The sequence below is a fragment of the Budorcas taxicolor genome, chromosome X, assembly GCF_023091745.1.
Source record: "Budorcas taxicolor isolate Tak-1 chromosome X, Takin1.1, whole genome shotgun sequence".
Lineage (NCBI taxonomy): Eukaryota > Metazoa > Chordata > Mammalia > Artiodactyla > Bovidae > Budorcas > Budorcas taxicolor.
Window position 1 is genome coordinate 105,006,145 of NC_068935.1, and position 21,027 is coordinate 105,027,171.

At 41.9% G+C, this 21,027-nt stretch overlaps 1 protein-coding gene across 1 annotated transcript in view; it reads right to left on the reverse strand.

The window, feature by feature from the left end:
- Positions 1–7,423: 7,423 nt before the first annotated feature.
- The window catches only part of TSPAN7 (tetraspanin 7), a 129,186-nt gene continuing 115,582 nt past the window's right edge, over positions 7,424–21,027 (reverse strand). The window contains exons 6-8 of the mRNA XM_052663003.1: positions 16,920–17,003; positions 8,637–8,709; positions 7,424–8,388 (exon numbers count right to left, since the gene is read on the reverse strand). Of these exons, the coding sequence (XP_052518963.1) occupies positions 8,641–8,709; positions 16,920–17,003 (153 nt within the window). The 3' untranslated portion in view covers positions 7,424–8,388; positions 8,637–8,640. The remainder of the gene's footprint in view (positions 8,389–8,636; positions 8,710–16,919; positions 17,004–21,027) is intronic.

Here is a 21,027-nt window from a genome sequence, read left to right on the forward strand (position 1 = left end):
TAGAAAACAAGCAAGAGGTAGCATAGCATGGTGGAGAAGGCGATGGCAGCCACTCCAGCACTCTTACCTGGAAAATCCCATGGACAGAGGAGCCTGGAAGGCTGCAGTCCATGGAGTCGCTGAGAGTCAGACACGACTGAGCGACTTCACTTTCACTTTTCACTTTTATGCATTGGAAAAGGAAATGGCAACCCACTCCAGTGTTCTTGCCTGGAGAATCCCAGGGATGGAGGAGCCTGGTGGTCTGCCGTCTATGGGGTCGCACAGAGTTGGACATGACTGAAGCGACTTAGCAGCAGCAGCAGCAGCATAGCACGGTGGCTAAGTGTGTGGTACTGGTTCCAGACTGATTGAGAGTCCCAACTCTACTGGGTGACCTTGAGAAAGTTGCTTAACCTTCTCATTGCTTAGTTTATTAACCTGTAAAATGGAGATAATGAGAGTGCTTTCTAATTTCTTTTGTTGCTGTGAAAATTCAATGGGATAAAGCCTTTAGAACAGTTCCTGAGATGAATATCATCAATCAACATTAGATATTTTAGTACCAAAAGACATTCTCCTTTTGCATGCCCATGTTCACTGAAGCACCATTCACAATAGCCAAAAAGTGGATGTGATCCAGATGTCCATCACAAGACAAATGGATAAATGAAATGTGGTCTACCCATACAATGGAATATTATTCAGCCTTATAAAGGAGGGAAATCCTGTTTCATGCTACAAGATGGATGAACATTGAAGAAATCAGGCTAAGGGAAGGCAAAAAGGCAAAGCACTCACTCAGTCGTGTCTGACTCTTTGTGACCCCATGGACTGTAGCCTACCAGGCTCCTCCGTCCATGGGATTCTCCAGGCAAGAGCACTAGAGTGGGTTGCCATTTCCTTCTCCAAGAGATCTTCCCAACCCAGGGATCGAACCTGGGTCTCCCGCACTGCAGGCAGATGCTTTACCGTCTGAGCCACCAGGGAAGCTCATGCTAAGGGAAGCCAGTCACAAAAAGACAAATACTGCATGAATCCACTTACATGAAATATCTAAAATAATCAAATTTATAGAAACAGAAAGTAAAATGGTGGAGGAAGAGAAAAATGAAAAGATTTATTTAATGTGTATAGCATTTCAGATTTACAAGATGAAAATTTCTGTAGATTGCACTACAGGGAAAATATACTTAATACTAATAAAATGTACACTTAATAGTTAAGATGATAACTTTTATGTGGTTTTCTACCACAGTTAATAAAAAAAAAAATCTCTTCTGAACAAGAGTGATTTTCCAAGAAGCTGGGAAAGTTCTATGTCTTGATCTTGGTGCCAGTGATACGAGTGTGTTTACTTAGTCAAAAATCATCAAAAACATGTTTATGATAGGAGTACTTCCTGTTTGTGTCTTACACTTCTATGAAAAGTTTAAAACAAGGATACTCCCTTCAGAGACTTAAGCTTGCAACCTCATAGCCAGGCAAAGCAAACAACTGCTTATGTAAACAGAGTTTTAAAATACTAACATATACAGCAGAAATGACTATTCAGTCAAACAGAAATGACTGTTTGGCAAAGGAGGTAAGCTCAGAATTCAAAGAATTAAAAAAATAATCTTTGCATATGTTACAGCCAGAAGAAACTTAAGAAAATGTGACACAAGGAAATGGAGAAAGAATTCTTGCTAATCTGTACAAGGATTTTATTCACTTTTCCAGTCACCCATACTTAGGGGAAGACTCAGAAGTCAGTGACACAAAATATACCTTTTTAAAAATAACAAGCACTTATGATAAAATTTGCCTATTTAAAGTGTAAAATTCAGTGATTTTAGTATATTCAGAGTTGTGCAACCATCGCCACAATCAAATGTAGAACATTTTCATCACCTCAAAAAGAAACCCTGTATCTTTTAACACTTTTAGTTTCTCCCCAACATCCACGCCCTCATCCATCCACCCATAGGCAACCACTAGTCTACTTTCTCTGTAAATATGCCTGGTAATTACATTTATATAAAGAGAATCATACAACATATGACCTTTTCTGACTGGTTTCTTAATGATTTTGAGATTCAGCCATATTGCAGACACATTTCTTGTGTGATTGTTCTGGCTAGAACTTTCTAAACAAGGTAGAAGAAAAGTGCTGATTCCTGGGATAAAGTACTATGAGTTAAAACATTGTTTTTATATATTGTTGGATTCGCTTTGCTACTGTTTTGTTTAGAATATTTTTCCATGTTCTTTGGGATATTGGTCTGTAGTTTTCTTTAATATCTTGTTCAGAATAAGAATAAGAGGAATAAGGAATAGGAATAGGAATAAGGAAGAAGAATAGGAATGAGTAATATTGTCCTTGCAGAATGATTTGGAAATTATGCCCCCCCCCCTTTTTTTTCAGTTTTATGGGATATTTTGTGTAGAACTAGTATTATCTCTTTCTTAAAAGTTTTGCAAAATTCACCAGTGAAGTCATCTGGACCTGGAGTTTTCTTTGTGGGAAGATACTTTTTTCCCTCCTGCACTCTATTATTAACTTACTAACTGACTTTTTTACCTAATTTTTGTGATAACATTTAAAATAAGATCTACCCTTAGCAGAATTTTAAGTAAACTGCAGTACTGTTAACTGTAATCTCTATGCTGTTATTCTAGGAGTTATTCATCTCATCTAACTGAAACTTTTTTTTATCTTTTGACTAATCCCTCTTTGTCTCCTCCTTCCCCTAGACCCTGGCAACCACCATTCTACTCTGCTTCTGTGATTTTGACTATTTTAAATTCACAATAGCGGTGATATCATGGAGTATTTGTCCTTCTGTATCTGGCTTATTTCACTTAGTATATTGTCCTCCAGGTTCATCCATGTTGTTGCAAATGGCAGAATTTCTTTCTTAAGGCTAAATAATATTACACTGTTTGTGTACATCACATTTCAAAATCCAAGCATCCAATGATAGACATTTGGGTTGTTTCCAGGAATTGGCTATTGCGAGTAATGCTGCAGTGAACATGGGAGTACAGATAGCTCATTGAGATCCTGATTTCAATTCCTTTCAATACAAACCTACAAGTAGGACTGCTGGGTCATGGTAGTTCTATTTTTAAGTTTTTTAGGAACATTCGTACTTTTTCCCATAGTGACTGTACCAGTTTACCTTGCTAGCAATAGTAGGCGAGGGTTCATTTTTCTCCACACCCCTGGCAAAAATTACTTCTTTAAAAATAATAGCCATCCTAATAGCTGAGATGATATCTCATTGTGGTTTTGATTTGCATTTCTTGGGTGATTAGTGATATTGAACACCTTTTCATATACCTATTGGTCATGTGTACATCTTCACTGGAAAAATTTCTATTGAGCTCCTCTGTCAATTTTTAAATCAAGTATTTTGTTTTTTGCCATTGAGTTGTAAGTGTGCTTATATATCATATATTTGGATATTAACCCTTTATCAGATTTATGGGTTGCAGGCATCTTCTCCCATTTCATAGATTGCCTTTTCTTGTTGTTTTGATGTACTCCCGCTTGTCGATTTTTGCGTTTGTTGCTTGTAATATTGGTATCATATTCAAGAAATTATTACTGAAGCCATTGTCAAGAAGCTTTCTTCTGTTTTCTTCTAGGAATTTTACTGTTTCAGGTCTTACATGTAAGTCTTTAATCCACTTTTTATTTGACTTCTGAGTAAAGTATAATAGTCCAGTTTCATACCTTCGCATGTAGATACAGTTTGCTCAACACCATTTATTGAAGAGGCTATTCTATCCCCATTTTATACACTTGGCACCTTTGTCAAGTATTAGTTGACCATAAGTGTGTGAGTTTATATCTTGGCTCTCTATTCTGTTCCATTGGTCTGTCAGTTCCACACTGTTTTGATTACCTTTTTTTTTTTTTTGAGGTATAGTTGTAAATATTATACAAGGTTCAAGTACACAATATAGTGCTTCACAGTTTTAAAGGTTGTACTTCCTTTATAGTTATTATAAAATATTGGCTATATTCCCTGTGTTGTGCAATATATCATTGCAGCCTATTTATTTTATACTTAGTGGTTTGTACCTCTGAATCCCCTACCCATCTTTCCCCTCCCATCTTCCCTCTCTCTACTGGTAAGCATAAGTTCATTCTCTAAGTCTGTGAGTCTGTTTCTGTTTTGTAAATAAGTTTATTTATATCATAGTTTTTAGATTCTGCATGTAAATGATAACATGTGATATTTGTCTCTCTCTCTGACTTAGTTTGATAATCTCCAGGTACATCTGTGTTGTTGCAAATGGCATTATTTCATTCTTTTTAATGGCTGAGTAATAGTCCATTGTAGATATGTACCACAACATCTTTATCCATTCATCTGTTAATGGACATTTAGGTTGCTTCCATGTCTTGGCTATTGTAAACAGAACTGCAATGTACACTGGGGTGCATGTATCATTTTGAACCACGGTTTTCTCTGGATATACCCAGTAGTGTGATTGCTGGATCACATGGTATTTCTAGTTACTTAAAGAACCTCTGCATTGTTCTCCATAGTGGCTGTGCCAGTTTCCATTCACACCAACAGTGTAGGAGGGCTCTTTTTTCCCCACACCCTCTCTAGCATTTGTTTGTACACTTTTTGATAATGGCCATTCTAACTAGTGTGAAGTGAGGTCCTATTGTAGTTTTGATTTGCATTTCTCTAATTAATGATGTGGAGCATCTTTTTATATGCCTCTTGGCAATCTGTATGTCATCTTTGGAGAAATGTATATTTAGGTCTTCTGCCACTTTTGATTATGTTGTTTATTTGATATTGAGCCATATGAGCTATTTGTAAATTCTGGAGATTAACCCCTTGTCAGTCAAATTATTTGCAAATATTTTCCCCCATTCTGTGGGTTGTCCTTTTGCTTATGGTTTCCTTTGTTATGCAAAAGCTTTTGAGTTTAATTAGGTACCATTTATTTTTGTTTTTATTTCCATTAGTCTGCTGCTGCTGCTGCTAAGTCACTTCAGTCGTGTCCGACTCTGTGCGACCCCACAGACGGCAGCCCACTAGGCTCCTCCGTCCCTGGGATTCTCCAGGCAAGAACACTGGAGTGGATTGCCATTTCCTTCTCCAATGCATGAAAGTGAAAAGTGAAAGTGAAGTCACTCAGTCGTGCCCAACTCTTAGCGACCCCATGGACTGCAGCCTACCAGGCTCCTCCGTCCATAGGATTTTCCAGGCAAGAGTACTGGAGTGGGGTGCCATTGCCTTCTCCGCACTTCAAGCCTATACAATATCAAATACATCTCAGTAGTGTATGCATGCTCAGTCATGTCTGACCATTTGTAGCCCGCCAGTCTCCTTTGTCCATGGGACTTCCCAGGCAAGAATACTGGAGGGGTTGCATTTCCTCCTTCAGGGCATCTTCCCAACCCAGGAATTAAACCCGTGTCTCTTGCACTGTAGGAAGACTCTTTACCACTTGAGCCATTGGGAAGCCCATAAAGCTGGAAAAAACTAATTGACCAGATGTGAAAAGTCAAATGATAGGCTGAGAGAAAATATTTGCAATAAATATTGATACATCCAGGTAACGATTTGCATCCAGAATACATAAAGAATTCCTACAAATCAATTAAGATAACTGAGTTTTTTAAAAAAAAGCACAAGACTTGAATACCTCATAAAAGAAGATATCGGGAATTCCCTGGCAGTCCAGTGGTTAAGACTCCATGCTTCCACTGCAGGGGGCACAGATTTGATCCCTGGCCAGGGAACTAAGATTCCACATGCCACACAGTGTGGCCAAAAATTAAATAAAGATATCAAAGTAGTCAATGACAAAGTGAATGTTCAGTATTACTAATTATAATGTGAAGTCAAACTGAGATACCACCACACATTCAGAATGGCAAAAAAACTAAGTCTGAGAATAACAAGTGTTGATGAGGATATGAACAAACTGGAACTTTACTACTCTGTGGTGGGAGTATGAATTAGCATAACGACTTTGGAGTAATGTTAGGCAATACCTTTTAAAGCTAAATATACCTTATTTCTGAGCAAGGTTGAAACATAAATACTTCATAGTTTTAAAGTCAAGTAAATCTTTGTTAAATGTTTCACACTGAAATTATATAGTGATGAGATCCAAATTCAATCTAGAAAGTGTATAGATTTCTTGTTTACCAAAGTATAACAGTATTAGTATACTAGTGAATGCATAGTTTGCAAAAAGGTGAACCATGGATGGGGCTCTATTTAGAATTTTACAGAAAAGCCTCATTTTATTATATAACAAAAGAGAAATGTAAATGAAACTTTGAAAAGTTTGGGGCTATAGAGAAGAGATCTCTAACTCTCTATAAATGCTGACCTTTTGAAGAGAGAATATCTGAGGGTGCGGGTCAGATACTGTAAGCCTTTTAGGGTTTACTTCCTGTAGAGTTCAGACTAATATGTGGATATAGTTAGAACACCATCTCCATCAGAGAAGATCCACTTATTTGGGAAAAGATGAATAAATGCTTTTACTAGTTTTTAAGGATGATCCATTAAGGAATGGAGAAGGGAATGGCAACGCACTCCAGCATTCTTGCCTGGAGAATTCCATGGACAGAGAAGCCTGGAGAGCTATATAGTCCATGGCGTCACAAAGAGTCAGACATGACTGAGTGACTAACACACACACACACACACACACACACACACACACACACAAAGAAGGAAAAAAATAGATTGCAGATAATATATACTGTACCTATTGCTAAAATGCTCTTTAAATCAAGTATAAGGATTTCATACTTTAGTATTAATATAAGCCATGGCACTGAGACAACTGAATGGTATGATGTCATCTCTTCTCTAGATTGAGTTTATTCAATCCAGAGAAGAATGAAGGAAGGGAAGAATACATGATCGTCAGGAACAATAAAGGGGAAAGTAGATGTTCATTTCCTTTTTTAAAGTGACATTCAGACTTAAAAACTCTGAAATCTTTCTGCCTCTAGCCTGAAATATGAAGATTCTATTTTTGGAGCCAACAATACATCCTGTTTATGATAAATGATTCAAGTTCCTGGAATGTCCATTAAAAAAAAATCTACCCCTTCAGTTTTTATACTGTTCAATGCTATTTAGTGGAGTTGGAGCTTGTAAGGGGGGATGTGTCAGTGTGTAAGATGGTCCATCTCCAATCCCCTATGGTAGTGGTCCCCAACCTTTCTGGCACCCGGGACCAATTTCATGGAAGACAGTTTTTCCACAGACCAGGGGGAAGGGGGGGGATGGTTTTGGGATGATTCAAACGTGTTACATTTATTGCATACTTTATTTCTATTATCATTACATCAGCTCCACATCAGATCATCAGGCATTAGATCCCGAGGGTTGGGGACCCCTGTCCTATGGAACAGAATGGAATAGAAATGTGTTTAAAAACTAAGAACAAGGCCAGAACACAGTAATTTGTAATGACTATTTATTAATACATGTATCACAAATGTTCACAATATCAATGCATTCTTGTTGGCATGCGAGACAGAGGCATTTTTTAAGATCTTTTAAAAATATCTTGACTTTTGTTCCCCCTTCACACTCATTTTTAAATTGATTTTGATGAGGTCCTCGATGTCTGTAATGTCAATGCAAAGAAAAATTATAGAAAGAAGTAAAATAACACAATAGCAATTAATTGGGGAAAAACAGAAGTAATTATTTCCTTCAAAGGAAGCAACAATACAGCTTTGTAACAGGGTTATACAGGTGCACTAAACCCTCTATATGTTCCCAGGCATGTAACAGCAAGGAGCAAGGAGGCCACCCAAAGCTCGATAATCTCCTTCGTGCATGACATATGCCCTTTTCTCCTCAAGGACAATTGCAAAGTATTACATGCCCTAGGCAGCCTGAAGAAGGTAGGAAAGAGCCTTAGTAAAAGGGAAAACCCAACCAAAGGAGATTAAGCCAAAAGAACAGACAGCTATCTGCTTATCTATATCTAGGGGGTGTGCAGCGTTTATCAATCATGATCAAGGGCTAACAGGAGCCTCCCACACTACATGCAGGGCCCAGCAGGGCCAGTGATGGTGTGGAGAACCAGTCACCTACAATGAGCTGCAGTTGGACCAAGTACAGATGGAGGAGCTGGCACGCACAGGGCCTTGGGTTGGGTCCCCTAGGACTAGATGCAGGGAACCTGGCTACACTCTGGCACAACAGGGCTTCACAAAATGGAACGCTAGGCACGATGCAAGCTGAAAGGTGGAGCAGAGGCTGTGTGGGAGTGTCAGCTGCAGTTGCACGCAGGGTGGGGTGGGGGTTAGGACAGGTGTATTATGTACTGTGCTCTAACATTCTTTGGAAGTCTTTCAAAGATTGCTGCAGTTCCTTTTGAAAACAGGTCTCTTATTCCGCCATTCTTGAAAGACTAAGAGAGAAATTAAAACATGTAAATGACACCATTAAGAAGGACTTAAGGTAACAAGCTGAAGAGAGCATGTTGATATTTTCCACAATAGCAGTAATCACATCTCTTACCCAGCACCAGAGAAATGAGGCTTTGGCACATGGCCAAGTGCCACCGAGAACAAGGAGTGAAGTGACCGAGCAGTACCCTCATCCCTTTGAGAGGGGAGTCCAGGCCCCCAAGGGAGAGCCCTCCCCACCGCCACTCACCTCCTTACACCATCTCATACTGGTTGGCCGTGATGAACCGGGACAAACAGCAGGCCAGCAGCATGCCAATCAGCTGTTGGCAGAAGGAAGAAGACAACAGGCTCTCAAGTCACTGAGCTAACACATTTCTTTGACCTGCCCCCCTCCACCCAGATATAATTTTTAACAACTGAGGGCTTTTGAACATGAGTGGGGAAAGGGCACTAGGGAAAATAGTCAAGCCTCATTTCAGTAGTTGGAGCAAAGACTTAGGAAGTCTAAGTGCCGGTGAAGGACAGCTAGAAAGGCTCGAACTGGCCATAATGTTACAGTTCTAGCTCACTTTGGCCATTGAAGAATGACTTTTGACATCTAAGTAATATTAAAATGTGTTCCTATGTTCTGAGAGTAATGAAAAAAATTAAGTTACTACAGCAAGGTAGTAGTAACTACCTGGCATTAGTATGGTACAACTGAATGCCAGGATTGAATTTAGAACCATAACCACATGCATTGGGAAGCTATCTCAGCATAGGCTGATAGCCCAGCCATACCTGGCTGACAAGATAGTAGTTCTTTCCCTGAGACAATGGGATGCTATTCTTGACTTGGAGAGTTTGCCAAGTAAGTAAGTCATGAAGTAAGTAAGTCATGGTTTGTGAGGTTGGGGGGGCAGTGGGTTTGAACTTCTCCTTATCTCTAAACCATGTAGATATTTTAGGCCTAAATGGGCCCATCTACACCCAATGTCTACCCCCTGGTTTTTCAGCACAACCAATATCAGAGTACTTCCACCTTCCCAATCTTCTACCTACTTTGTGCTTTGACTTAACTTCTAACACAAGTGAGTCTGATAAAAAGCTGTTACTTCACTGTATCTGTTCTGCTCACTGGAGACCACAGTTCTCATTCCTGACTCAGGAAGATCAGCATTTTGGGACAGGACCCTGATTGTGTACTTGAGTCTGACCGTCTGCAGCTTCTCTTGGCCAGGTGAGGGTCGCTTCTTCTTAAGCAATTGGCCATGTGTTATTGGTTCAGAGGTGGCAATGACCTTGAGAGACAGTCTAGTATAATGTCAGCTTCCCTGGTGGCTCAGCTGGTAAAGAATCCGCTTGCAATTCAGGAGACCTGGGTTCAATCCCTGGGTTGGGAAGATCCCCTGGAGAAGGGAACGGCTACCCACTCCAGTATTATGGCCTGGAGAATTCCAGGGACTGTATAGTCCCTGGGGCTGCAAAGAGTCGGACACAACTTAGTGACTTTCATACACTTCTGTGGCCCCAGGACCACCCAAATCAGCATCATCTAGGAGTGGGGCCCAGAAACTGATGTTTTAACCAGACTTCTAGGTGACAGAACCACTCACCCAGTCTATCTGGTCACCCTTATCTTACAGATTACACACTGGGTCCTACTATTGATCAAGGCAACACCCAAACTCTGTTCTCCTTCCTCTCTGCTCAACCCTGCAGGCTGCAACCCACCTGATTCCCTCTCTTGGTCAAATCCCAGATTCTTCTCTTCCTTTATCAAATGGAAATTGTGCTATGAAACATGCAGATTATAACCTCTGTCAGGTAAGGAAAAGTCACCACCTTACTGGACTCATTTTCTACCGAGACTCTGGCCATCGTTTTGTGCCACAAAATATACAGTATTATGCCTATACCAAGTGGCCAAAGTAACCATAGCTGTAACCTCCAGAAAAGTGTTAGTTGTCAGTCGTGTCTGACTCTTTGCAACCACATGGACTGTAGCCAGCCAGGCTTCTCAGACCATGGGGATTCTCCAGGCAAGAATAGTAGAGTGGGTTGCCATGCCCTCCTCCAGGGGATCTTCCCAACCCAGGGATCAAACCCAGGTCTCCTGCATTGCAGAAAGATTCCTTACCCTCTGAGCTACCAGAATATTGTGCCAAATGAGAAAATAAAATCCCCTCCATGAGTACAAGGATTTTGAACCTTATAGTTTGTCTCTTTTCATTACCACTGCTATTTTTCAGGACCAACATATACCAGATCACACTTTAGATACTCTCAAAAATCAGATGCCAGCCAAAAACCAGAGGCACACTGAACACTTGGGAATACTGAGTTATTTAATTCCTAGTACATACCTGGGCAGTACTACCATCCCAATTTTCCAGATAAGTAAATGGGTTCAGGAGAGGTTAAAGAACACCCCTCAACCCATACAGGAAGCTCACACAGAGTTTATGGCTCCAGCCTCTTCTTCTAACCAAGAAGAGCCCCCTTTCCAGCCTAGACCCTTTCCTTTCCAGACTAACTCCTTTGCCTCTCACCACCAGGGCTCCCTTCCTGCCTTACATTGTGAACTTCAGGGAGTGGGTTTTCAGTGGGCATCACTTTATTTGATCTCAAGTTCCTAGACACTCCTTTCTTTGTAAAGCTTATTAGCACTTGAGGTTTCTTTTTTTCATTGACCTCCTGTATGTTTTAGCACTTACAGTAGTCAGCATGCCACCTCACAGTTTGCAATGCTCCTGCATTCAGTGGTTTGCAGTGCTCTCGGCCCCCATGGCAGTTCACAAGCCACACAGCCAAAACATTCTGTAGTATGCATCAGTATTTCTTGTACCTAAAATGCCTGTTTTCAAGGGAATATAATGTGTCCCTCCACCTTTTTATCCCTGAACAGAAACAGTATCATTTTTAAAGCACTGGACAGACTTTCTCACAGAAATAATAACTTTAAAAATATAAGTAAAAATAAAAGCTATTTGCTTTCAAACTGTATTTTGTATTTCTAGGGCAAGAACATACCTTTTTCTGTTAGTCCATGGGAGAAGACCGATTTTTAAAAATTATTTTTTTAACATCTACTAAGAAATTGTTCCTTAAAAAAGTCCTGAGCTGGGGTATATACAAGCTTTGTGAAAACAGTAGTTTACATATATTGGCTTTTATTCTAGTTAATTCTGGTGCAAGAAAAACTAGACTCTGGGATATGGTGGGTGTTCTGAATTATTTGCAGGGTTACTGATTTCACATTTGCTATAGTGTTTCATCATATTTGAGAGAGAATTTTGATCTCTCATTTCCCTCATCACCAAGTTAAAGGAAAGTGGGGAGGGGGAGGAACATGCTATACTTAATACCACTTATTAACAGATTATTTCTAGATACGTAACTGAAAGCCTATTAAAGGTAAAGACACAGGCTCTTCCTCAGTCTAAATCAGGACCAAATGCTCACTTGCCACTAGACCCAATTATTCTGTAGATAGAAAAATCCATCCTTATTTAGATGAAACCTTTCTTTAGGTTCAGTTCAGTTCGGTTCAGACACTCAGTTGTGTCCGACTCTTTGCAACCCCATGAATCGCAGCACGCCAGGCCTCCTTGTCCATCACCAACTCCCAGAATTCACTCAGACTCACGTCCATCGAGTCAGTGATGCCATCCAGCCATCTCATCCTCGGTCGTCCCCCTCTCCTCCTGCCCCCAATCCCTCCCAGCATCAGAGTCCTTTCCAATAAGTCAACTCTTCGAATGAGGTGGCCAAAGTACTGGAGTTTCAGCTTTAGCATCATTCCTTCCAAAGAAATCCCAGGGCTGATCTCCTTCAGAATGGACTGGTTGGATCTCCTTGCAGTCCAAGGGATTCTCAAGAGTCTTCTCCAACACCACAGTTCAAAAGCATCAATTCTTCGGCACTCAGCCCTCCTCACAGTCCAACTCTCACATCCATACATGACCACAGGAAAAACCATAGCCTTGACTAGATGGACCTTAGTCAGCAAAGTAATGTCTCTGCTTTTGAATATGCTGTCTAGGTTGGTCATAACTTTTCTCCCAAGGAGTAAGCGTCTTTTAATTTCATGGCTGCAATCACCATCTGCAGTGATTTTGGAGCCCAGAAAAATAAAGTCTGACACTGTTTCCACTGTGTCCCCATCTATTTCCCATGAAGTGATGGGACCAGATGCCATGATCTTCGTTTTCTGAATGTTGAGCTTTAAGCCAACTTTTTGACTCTCCACTTTTACTTTCATCAAGAGGCTTTTTAGTTCCTCTTTACTTTCTGCCATAAGGGTGGTGTCATCTGCATATCTGAGGTTATTGATATTTCTCCCGGCAATCTTGATTCCAGCTTGTGTTTCTTCCAGTCCAGCATTTCTCATGATGTACTCTGCATATAACTTAAATAAGCAGGGTGACAATATACAGCCTTGACGTACTCCTTTTCCTATTTGAAACCAGTTCTTTAGGTTAAATATATGTAAATTCCTCAAGAACAGAGGTATGCACTGGGGCTGATGGGTTAAGGCAGGAGTATGTGGGCACAGGGACAAACTTCTGCTTTAACCCCCAGAGAGAAAGACAGGAAGAGGAGAGCTTGCCTCTTATGCTAAAAAAGCTTCAGGACGGAGATTCCAGAGCCACCTCTCCCTCTCCTCGTGGCCAGGGAAATGCCAAATCCCATACAGCCTAGGGAGTTTGAGATCAGATTCCTGGTATTTGGTCATCTAAGACTTTGTAATTAGCCTTCGTCTAATTGTTGGAAGTAACATTTTATTTCTACCACTCAGCCTTGTCTGTACTATATTCTGCTTTCTTTTGGGTCACGAAAGCCTCTGGGAGGACCTTCAAGAACTGAGAAGCCACAGAGGGAAGGAGAGAAAAAAGGCCTTCGACTTACAGAAGGCCAACTCTAGCTTTCTCAAAGCTTCCCCAGAAAGAGAGCTCTGGTAACAGGGATCATGTCAATGGGGCTCTGCAGATCCCCAGGAACAGGGTGGAGGCCAAGGGGTGGGGGAGAGGGGCTGGGAGAGGGTGGAGTCTAGCTCAACCAAGACCAGGGCTGTCAGAGGAAATGGGGCAGGGGTATCTTCCCCTGCAATCACCGTGGCCACCAAACGGGCCAGTCCCTGATCCCTGAGGGGCAAAGAGAGGCCAGGTAACAAAGCTATAAAAGACAACTTGCTTAACAATAGGTCTAAAATTTCAGTCTTCTCAATGCCTCCCCTGGTGGCTCAAATAGTAAAGAATCTGCCTGCAATGCAGGAGACCTGGGTTCGATCCCTGTGTTGGAAAGATCTCCTGGAGAAGGGAATGGGAACTCACTCCAGTATGCTTGCCTGGGAAATTCCATGGACAGAGGAGCCTGGTGGGCTATAGTCCACGGGATCCCAAAGAGTTGGACACAACTGAGCAGCTAACACTTTCACTTTTCATAATGCCTGTAGAGATTTTATGCTGATGACCTAACTGGGAAAGTAAACAAAACTTCCACATCTTTAGGAACATGCCAAGGAATCTGATTTAAAACAAAACCACATAAATACTTTTAGAGACTGTTTCAGAGCCTGAAAACAGTGAATAGGTAAAAATCCTGTTAGCCTTATTTAGCCATGTCTCATCTCATCGAGGCTACTGACAGCTTTGTCTTGTCCTCGATACAGAAAAGATAAATAAGTCCTGGAAAAGAACCCTTGGTCCATAACAAATCATGGCAGCAGCCTGTGGGCCCTGGAGGAGGCCCTGCAGAGGAAAGGGTTGGGCAGGACAGGGGATGGATGGGCAGGACAGGGGATGGATGGGCAGGACAGGGATGGGTATTTTTTGATGAGTACCTTTCTCCTTGCAATTTCACAGACTCAAACACTTTCATTATAAAGGCACAGACTGACTTCCATTTAGGTGCTACGTGAGTCAAGAACAAGGGTTCTATTTGGCCTAAATGTTGAATGCTGCGGACCAGATGAGATCATCAGAACTGTAGTGGATCCACACTAGTCACCCAGCCTCAAGCAAGGAGCTTAACTCTCCCTTCTGGAAAACAGCTCTCCCATCCTTACTCGGGACTGTAACATTCTGTGCTTTGGGGGGATTAATCCAGCCTAACAGTTTCCAAGTCTAGTGAAGCTGATTACATTGGAGACAGAAGTGTGTGTGTGTGTGTGTGTCTGTCTGTCTGTCTGTCTGTCTGTGTGTGTGTCTGTGTGTGTGTCTGTGTGTCTGTGTCTGTGTGTGTGTCTGTGTGTGTGTCTGTGTGTGTGTGTCTGTGTGTGTGTGTCTGTGTGTGTGTGTGTCTGTGTGTCCATCCCCAAGCTCCTTCAAATAAAAGAGTAGCTGCCAAAGATGCAAGGGAGGAGGTACCCTATCAAAACACACTCAACTACCTGCTATAAATTGACAGGGCAGCAGGACCTGCCCATCAGGTCTGGACAAACAGGCTTTTCCTTGAGAGGGTAAAGGCACCTGGGAATTTGTGGAGAGAAGTATTTAATGCCTGCCAAACCCCTACTGTCCAAAACCAGCACTCAAGGTCTTTAAGTTAGTTAAGTTAGTTAACAGGGGACCAAGCACTCACAAGTCTGTTAAAAGGTTAGACTTCAGCTTAGTTTTCCTTGTCCACTATACCACATTTAGGTACATTATACCACACTTATGTTTAATTTCTCAGACAACAGGTGTGCAAGACCGGTTTGTTCCAACCAAGGACAGCATGGATGTCATGAGAGCAGCTGAGGAGAAGGGTAAGGAGAAGGTGGGGGCAAATGGGGAGTCGGGGGGTGGGGGCTATTCTTTTCTACCTACTTTGATCTCCCCGTGGCCTCTCCTCAGCAAAGCTCGCTTTATGACTGGAAGCTCAAGACATAGGCCAACATTTATTTGCTTAGTGTCACTCTGACACTTGTCCTAAAATTTCTGAACACGTGTGGCTGAAGCTTTGGTGCCAGGTCAGTGACCAGGATCAGCAGGGCTGGTTCTTCTTGAACACGCATCTGCTAAGTGGCCACCATGGTCCCAGAGAGGCCCTGGATCTACTGGCATCTGGAAGCCCGCTTCAGCTTCCAGGTTCCCTGAGGCTCCTGGCACCATTCAAAGCTGCAGCTCCCCGTGCATCTGACTACCAAGAGCTGCCCAAGGCCATTCTTCTCCCTACCCCAAGGTGAACACGGCAGATCTCAAATCTCTGCACTTGACCAGCCACGTGGGTGAATGCTACTGCCTCTGTGATGCTCCTGGGTTTTGGGTTTTGTTTTCTTATCCCAACAACTCTGGAGTACCTTGATGAGACCTAAAGTCTCTGTGGAGAGAGAGTCTGTTTCAGGCTTCCTTGGGGCTTCCCTCTCTCACTGCCCACAGGGCCACAGAGCCAACTCAGTGAGCCCCGCATCAAGGGTTTCTCCTAGGCAGCACAGAAAAACTTTTTGACTTACCTCAGGCTAGGCCCTCCATATGCAAAAACTGCTAGGCTAATGTGCTATTCCTTGATGGTAAGTACACAGATAGGCTCATCTTATGATAACTTATTAAGCTGTATACTTATAATGTCTATACTTTTCTGTACATGCCATATTTCAATAGCGAAGTTTTAGGAACAAATTTAGGATTAAAGTGTATCTGTGTTGGTTCAGCAAGAAGGAAAGAGGTCTGGGGGCTGCAGAGGCAGGGGGATAGTAATTATAGTCTGGGAGGGCTGATGTAGAATTCAGGCAGGTAAAACCAGAGCCATGGCAACATGACTGAGGTGACATTAATTAGGCTTTGTTGGAAAAAATGATCTGTTCATCTGAAGAAATTCTGCATTATGTTTTTTTGTTGTTGTTGTTGTTGTTAGGTATATATGCTCTATCATTTGACTGGGAGATCAGAAGCCCAAGGGACAACACACTGCCTGGTGGAGGTGGGCAAAATTTTAGATTTCACTTAACCATGTTCCATCCTTGAGTATATGTGGCCTGCTTAGTCTGCGTAATTGCTTCTCTCATTCTTCTCTGGAGGCCAAGTGGAGATAAAGGGATATAACATTTCCTATATACAAATTCAGTTTCCTCTTAAGAAACAACAATCAGACCTTCAGATCAAAATAATGATCACAAGATGAAGTTGGCTACTTTTTTTTTTGTTAAGGAAGAGATCTCATGTACAATTCCCAGGAACTAAGAAATCAAAAAGGGACAGGTCAACCAGGAAAAGAGCCTCTCCCCTCTCCCCCCCAATCCAAATCAGCCATTTGATGTTTGGAGTTGTTTATGCTCCAATTAAGGCAGTACTTTGTTCAGCTAACCTCCATTTGACCTACAGAAGAAACGAGTTGTTTTTCTGGAGCTAGTCATTAGGTGAACTGTAACCGATATTCCCTCGATGGCAAAACTTCATTTAAGCTGAAAAAGGAAAATCAATAAACAGATGACCTGAGGACTAATGAGCAAGGAGTTCTGACCCCATCCATCAGCTTTTCCCCAGGCACAGGGAGGCCGCCAGAGAATCTGTACACCAGGAAAAGTGAGCAGGAGACAGAGGAAAGGCTAGACCTGACCACGGATTACCTGGGAGAATGCAATCCCAAAAGCCACTCCAGCGATGATTCCCATGTTGGTCTCCATGAAACTGGTCACCAGATCATAACAACCCTGAAAACACAGAGACACAGACTCAGAGACATGTTTTATCCAGGCCAAATGTGGCAAGATAACCCAGGCCCATTCACATATATACCCCAATCTTCATTTTGCAAATACAATGAAAAATTTCAAACAAACAAAAGGAACAGAGGGTGGTACAACAAACTCCCAAGTGACCCTGCCTCTAACATCACAATGAACATATGGTCAGACTTGTTTCACCTCAATTGCTTCAACACTCACCCCCCTGGCTGGAGTATCTAAAAGCAAATCCAAGATATACGCTTTCATTCACAAATGTTTCCATCATAGGATGAAATTGAACAAGAAAGCTGTAAGATCTATGAGACCAACACTGTAAGGATACAGAGGCAGATTTGAACAGATGAGAAAGCATCCCACATCCCTGACCAGGAAAGCTCAGCATGATAAACACAGTTACTAGCATTTTCACAACAAATGACAAAATCGTAGATACAGTGAAATCTGATTAGAAGGAGGTGGTTGAATGCCTGACAACTTTATGGCGCTTTAGGGTTCTTCATACAAAGGCTGCTACTTTTTTTTTTGTTTTTTTTAGTAGGGAAAAACCGATGTTCGAGAGTCACTTTTCCACAGATTTACTATGTGACCTTGAACAAGTCACTTTCCCTCTCTGTCAATAACCTCATTTGTAAAATGAAGTGAGTGTCCCTTTGCCATCCTGTGAAGTCTCTGCATGTTGTGATTAAGCTGCTGCGTTCCCCAGCTGTGCTGTGCTCAGTCGCATCCAACTCTTTTGCAATTCTATGGACTGTAGCCCGCCAGGCTCCTCTGTCCATGGGATTCTCCAGGCAAGAGTACTGGAGTGGGTTGCCATTTCCTGCTCCAGGGGATCTTCCTGACCCAGGGATTGAACTTGGGTCTCCTGCATTGCAGGCAGAGCCCATGTTGTGATTAAAACCAACACCAATTTTACCAATTTCAATTGTTTAGTTTAAAATGGATAAAATTCCATTTCTTTAAAACAAATGATCTGATTTTGATTTTTTGGGGAACTGGGCCAAATCAACCAAGACTTCTGAAGTGATGTATTCAGCTTTGGAAAACATGGTCTTTTTCCAGTTCTCTGGAAAAGGGCTTCAAACTTGAATGCATGAAGCCTGTGAAAAATCAAGACATTCATCTCAAAAGCAGGGTAAAGAGGATTGTAGTTTATCAAGAAAGGCCCACTGAATTGTAATAACATCTGAAGAACAAGAACAACAAAACACATGTCTCCCATTTTTTAATTCAAAATGTAATGATTTAACATTTCTCATGGAGCCTAGGAAAATCCCATCAATGCTGTATCTTCTAGTAAGTGATATTTTATGATTAATATTCTGTTTGCAAAGAAAGATGCATTCATTTAGCAGCAGTGCTTTGACACATGTTTTCAATGCAATGAACAAAACTATGCTCCTCAGTTACCTGGTGCAAATTTGAGGGCCAGGGCAGGGCCGGGGGGCAAAGGAAGTGTAGTGTTGCTCATGGGAAGTTTTGAACTGTGATTCTCTCTTTATAGGAGAAGCTTGCTCACTAATTTCATTTCACCTAGTGAAATTATACATCGCACTCTTTTCCAACAGGTATCAGAAAGGAGGTCAGTTCAGGTTAAGAAGTCAAATAAGAAGAGAGGTAGATATTCTGTTCATAACAGCACTAATAGCACTTTCTCAAATGGCAACAGCTAAGATAGTGTTTTTCTGTGCTGGTCATTGTTCACTGCTGTATCTCTTCCCCACAGTGATGTGAGGGAGGTGGGGAGATGAAGTTCAGACCACCAGTGTTACATCAGCTCAAAATACAGAAGCACAAGCCCAATAACAGAAACCAGACAGAAGTCATGTGGTCTATTTTGTTACTCTGCAAAATAGTTTGGAATAGGTTTGTTTTTGGAATAGAGTTTTGTTTTGTTTTGTTTTGCTGTGAACTTCACGTCTACACATAAGGTGAATATGTTTCCCTAAAGTATGATTTCTTCTCCATTCAGTCAGTCACATTATTTTTGATAAGTCCATTCCAACCAGTCAGAGAAACCAGGAAAATGAAGTAAGGGCTTTGCATTAGCACAACTGTGGCAAAATCATTCCTTTTAAATCTGGCTCCTCTAAGTGGGGCTTTCTATGAGCAGCAGCAGTATTCCTGGGGATTTTGTTAGAAATGCAGAATCTGAGGCCTCAGTCCAAACCTACTGAATCAGAATCAGATCCTGGGGTCACTCATTTTTAATAACTTTTCACAAATGTTAACAATACCTCTAGATGTTTCACGTGCCCATTAAAGTTGGAAAAGCACTCTCCCCTACGTTCCCCTACTACTTTTCACTCCAAAGAAAGAACCAATTAAATTATAGCAGTAAGAGAGTTAGTTAAGATGAGAAGATGAAAGTGATTAGCTTCTTTGTTGTTTAAACAACACAAGACCCAGGTTGCAGTAAATGCTTTCTGTCTCCAGTTTTTTCTCGTCATTCACTCTGTGGACCCACAAGCCCATTTCCTGGGACTTGGCCTAGCTCTGCCCAAACTGCTTTGATCCTACAACCCCAGTGCATGTTTGCCTTCCACCTTAAATTCTCTGGGAAACCACGATCTTATCTGCCCATAACGATCTCATTTCATGTCCTAAAATGCAAGCCTGGTTGTCTAGTGTGAGATCCAGCCACAGAGACCTGCTAAGTGTCCTAAGAAACATCCAGAAACAGCACACGTAATTTGCTCAGCCTCTCAGCAAGTCTAAATCAACAGGGTCTCTGATGGGAAACACCTGGAAGTGGCAGGCTTTTCAGTAGCAAGAGTAGACGGCTGCTCCCGGGCAGGCTCTGGGAGGAGGCATCTCAGAATAACTTTCTGTCTTCCTCTTGCCCTGGCAGCTTTAAAAACTGGCAAGAAATTCCTAGGTGGGAGGGGCTTGGTTAGTGCTATTAGCTAACTGAACCTGTGGACATTTCATCATCGTGTGTAGCAAAACCAAAACTGTCCTCAAGACAATAAACATCCTGCTTAAGTGTTCTCACCTCTTGCCTGCTCGCTTCCAGGGATTTGGACAAGACCATCCCACCCCATATGCATCATCGCCTTTAAAAAATTATTATATGTTTATTTGGCGCCATTGGCTTCACTGGGGCACATGGTCTTTAGTTGTGGTGTGCAGGGTTAGATGCCCCATGGCATGTGGGGTCTTAGTTCCTCTCAGTTCCCCAACCAGGGATCAAACTCCTGTGTCCTGCATTGGAAGGCAGATTCTTAACCACTGGACCACCAGGGAGGTCCCTCACCCACCTTTTATAGATAAGGTGTCAAGAGACTCAGACCTGGGAAGTAATTAGTCTGAGAAGTTCAAAGTTCAAGTGGGTGTTCAATGAGAATACCTAATGAAACTTAAACTAGGCCAATTTCAGTTGTCACTCACTTTTTCTCCAGAGAGGGAGTCAGATAGGAGAGTAAACAGGAAGTGAGGGAAAGTACCTCTTCGAGGTATCTGAGATGTTCAGGAAAATGTAAAGTAGGATTGGGGGGATGGCACTGAGAGCGAGGTGAGTTTGTAGGTTATCAGTAGAGTGAAAAAAATGCTCCCCAATCTTTCTTTCTGGAAATCACGGTCAGGATTAGAGAAATGCAATATAGAAGCTGCCTCTAAACTTGCTTTTGAATACAAACAAAAGACCCTGGCTCCAAGGACCTGCTACGTCATTTCTAATGAAAGGCACAGTGTGGTAGAGTGCAAGACAGAGGTCACTGTCATGACATTGACACCGCGGCCACCATTTAACATGATGGTTAAAATGGTCTTGTGCTTACTGTCTACCATACACTGTGCTTTAGACACTTTATCTCACTCAATCCTATCAATCCTAAGGGGCAAGAATTATTCTCTCCATTTTACAGATGAGAAAAGCGAGGCTGCAGTAACTTGATCAAGATCACATGACCAGCAAGTGGCTGAGCCAGAACTTAACTGCAGTCTGATGCCAGACCCTGTGGTCCTGACTTCTAAGTCCTCAACTTTCACA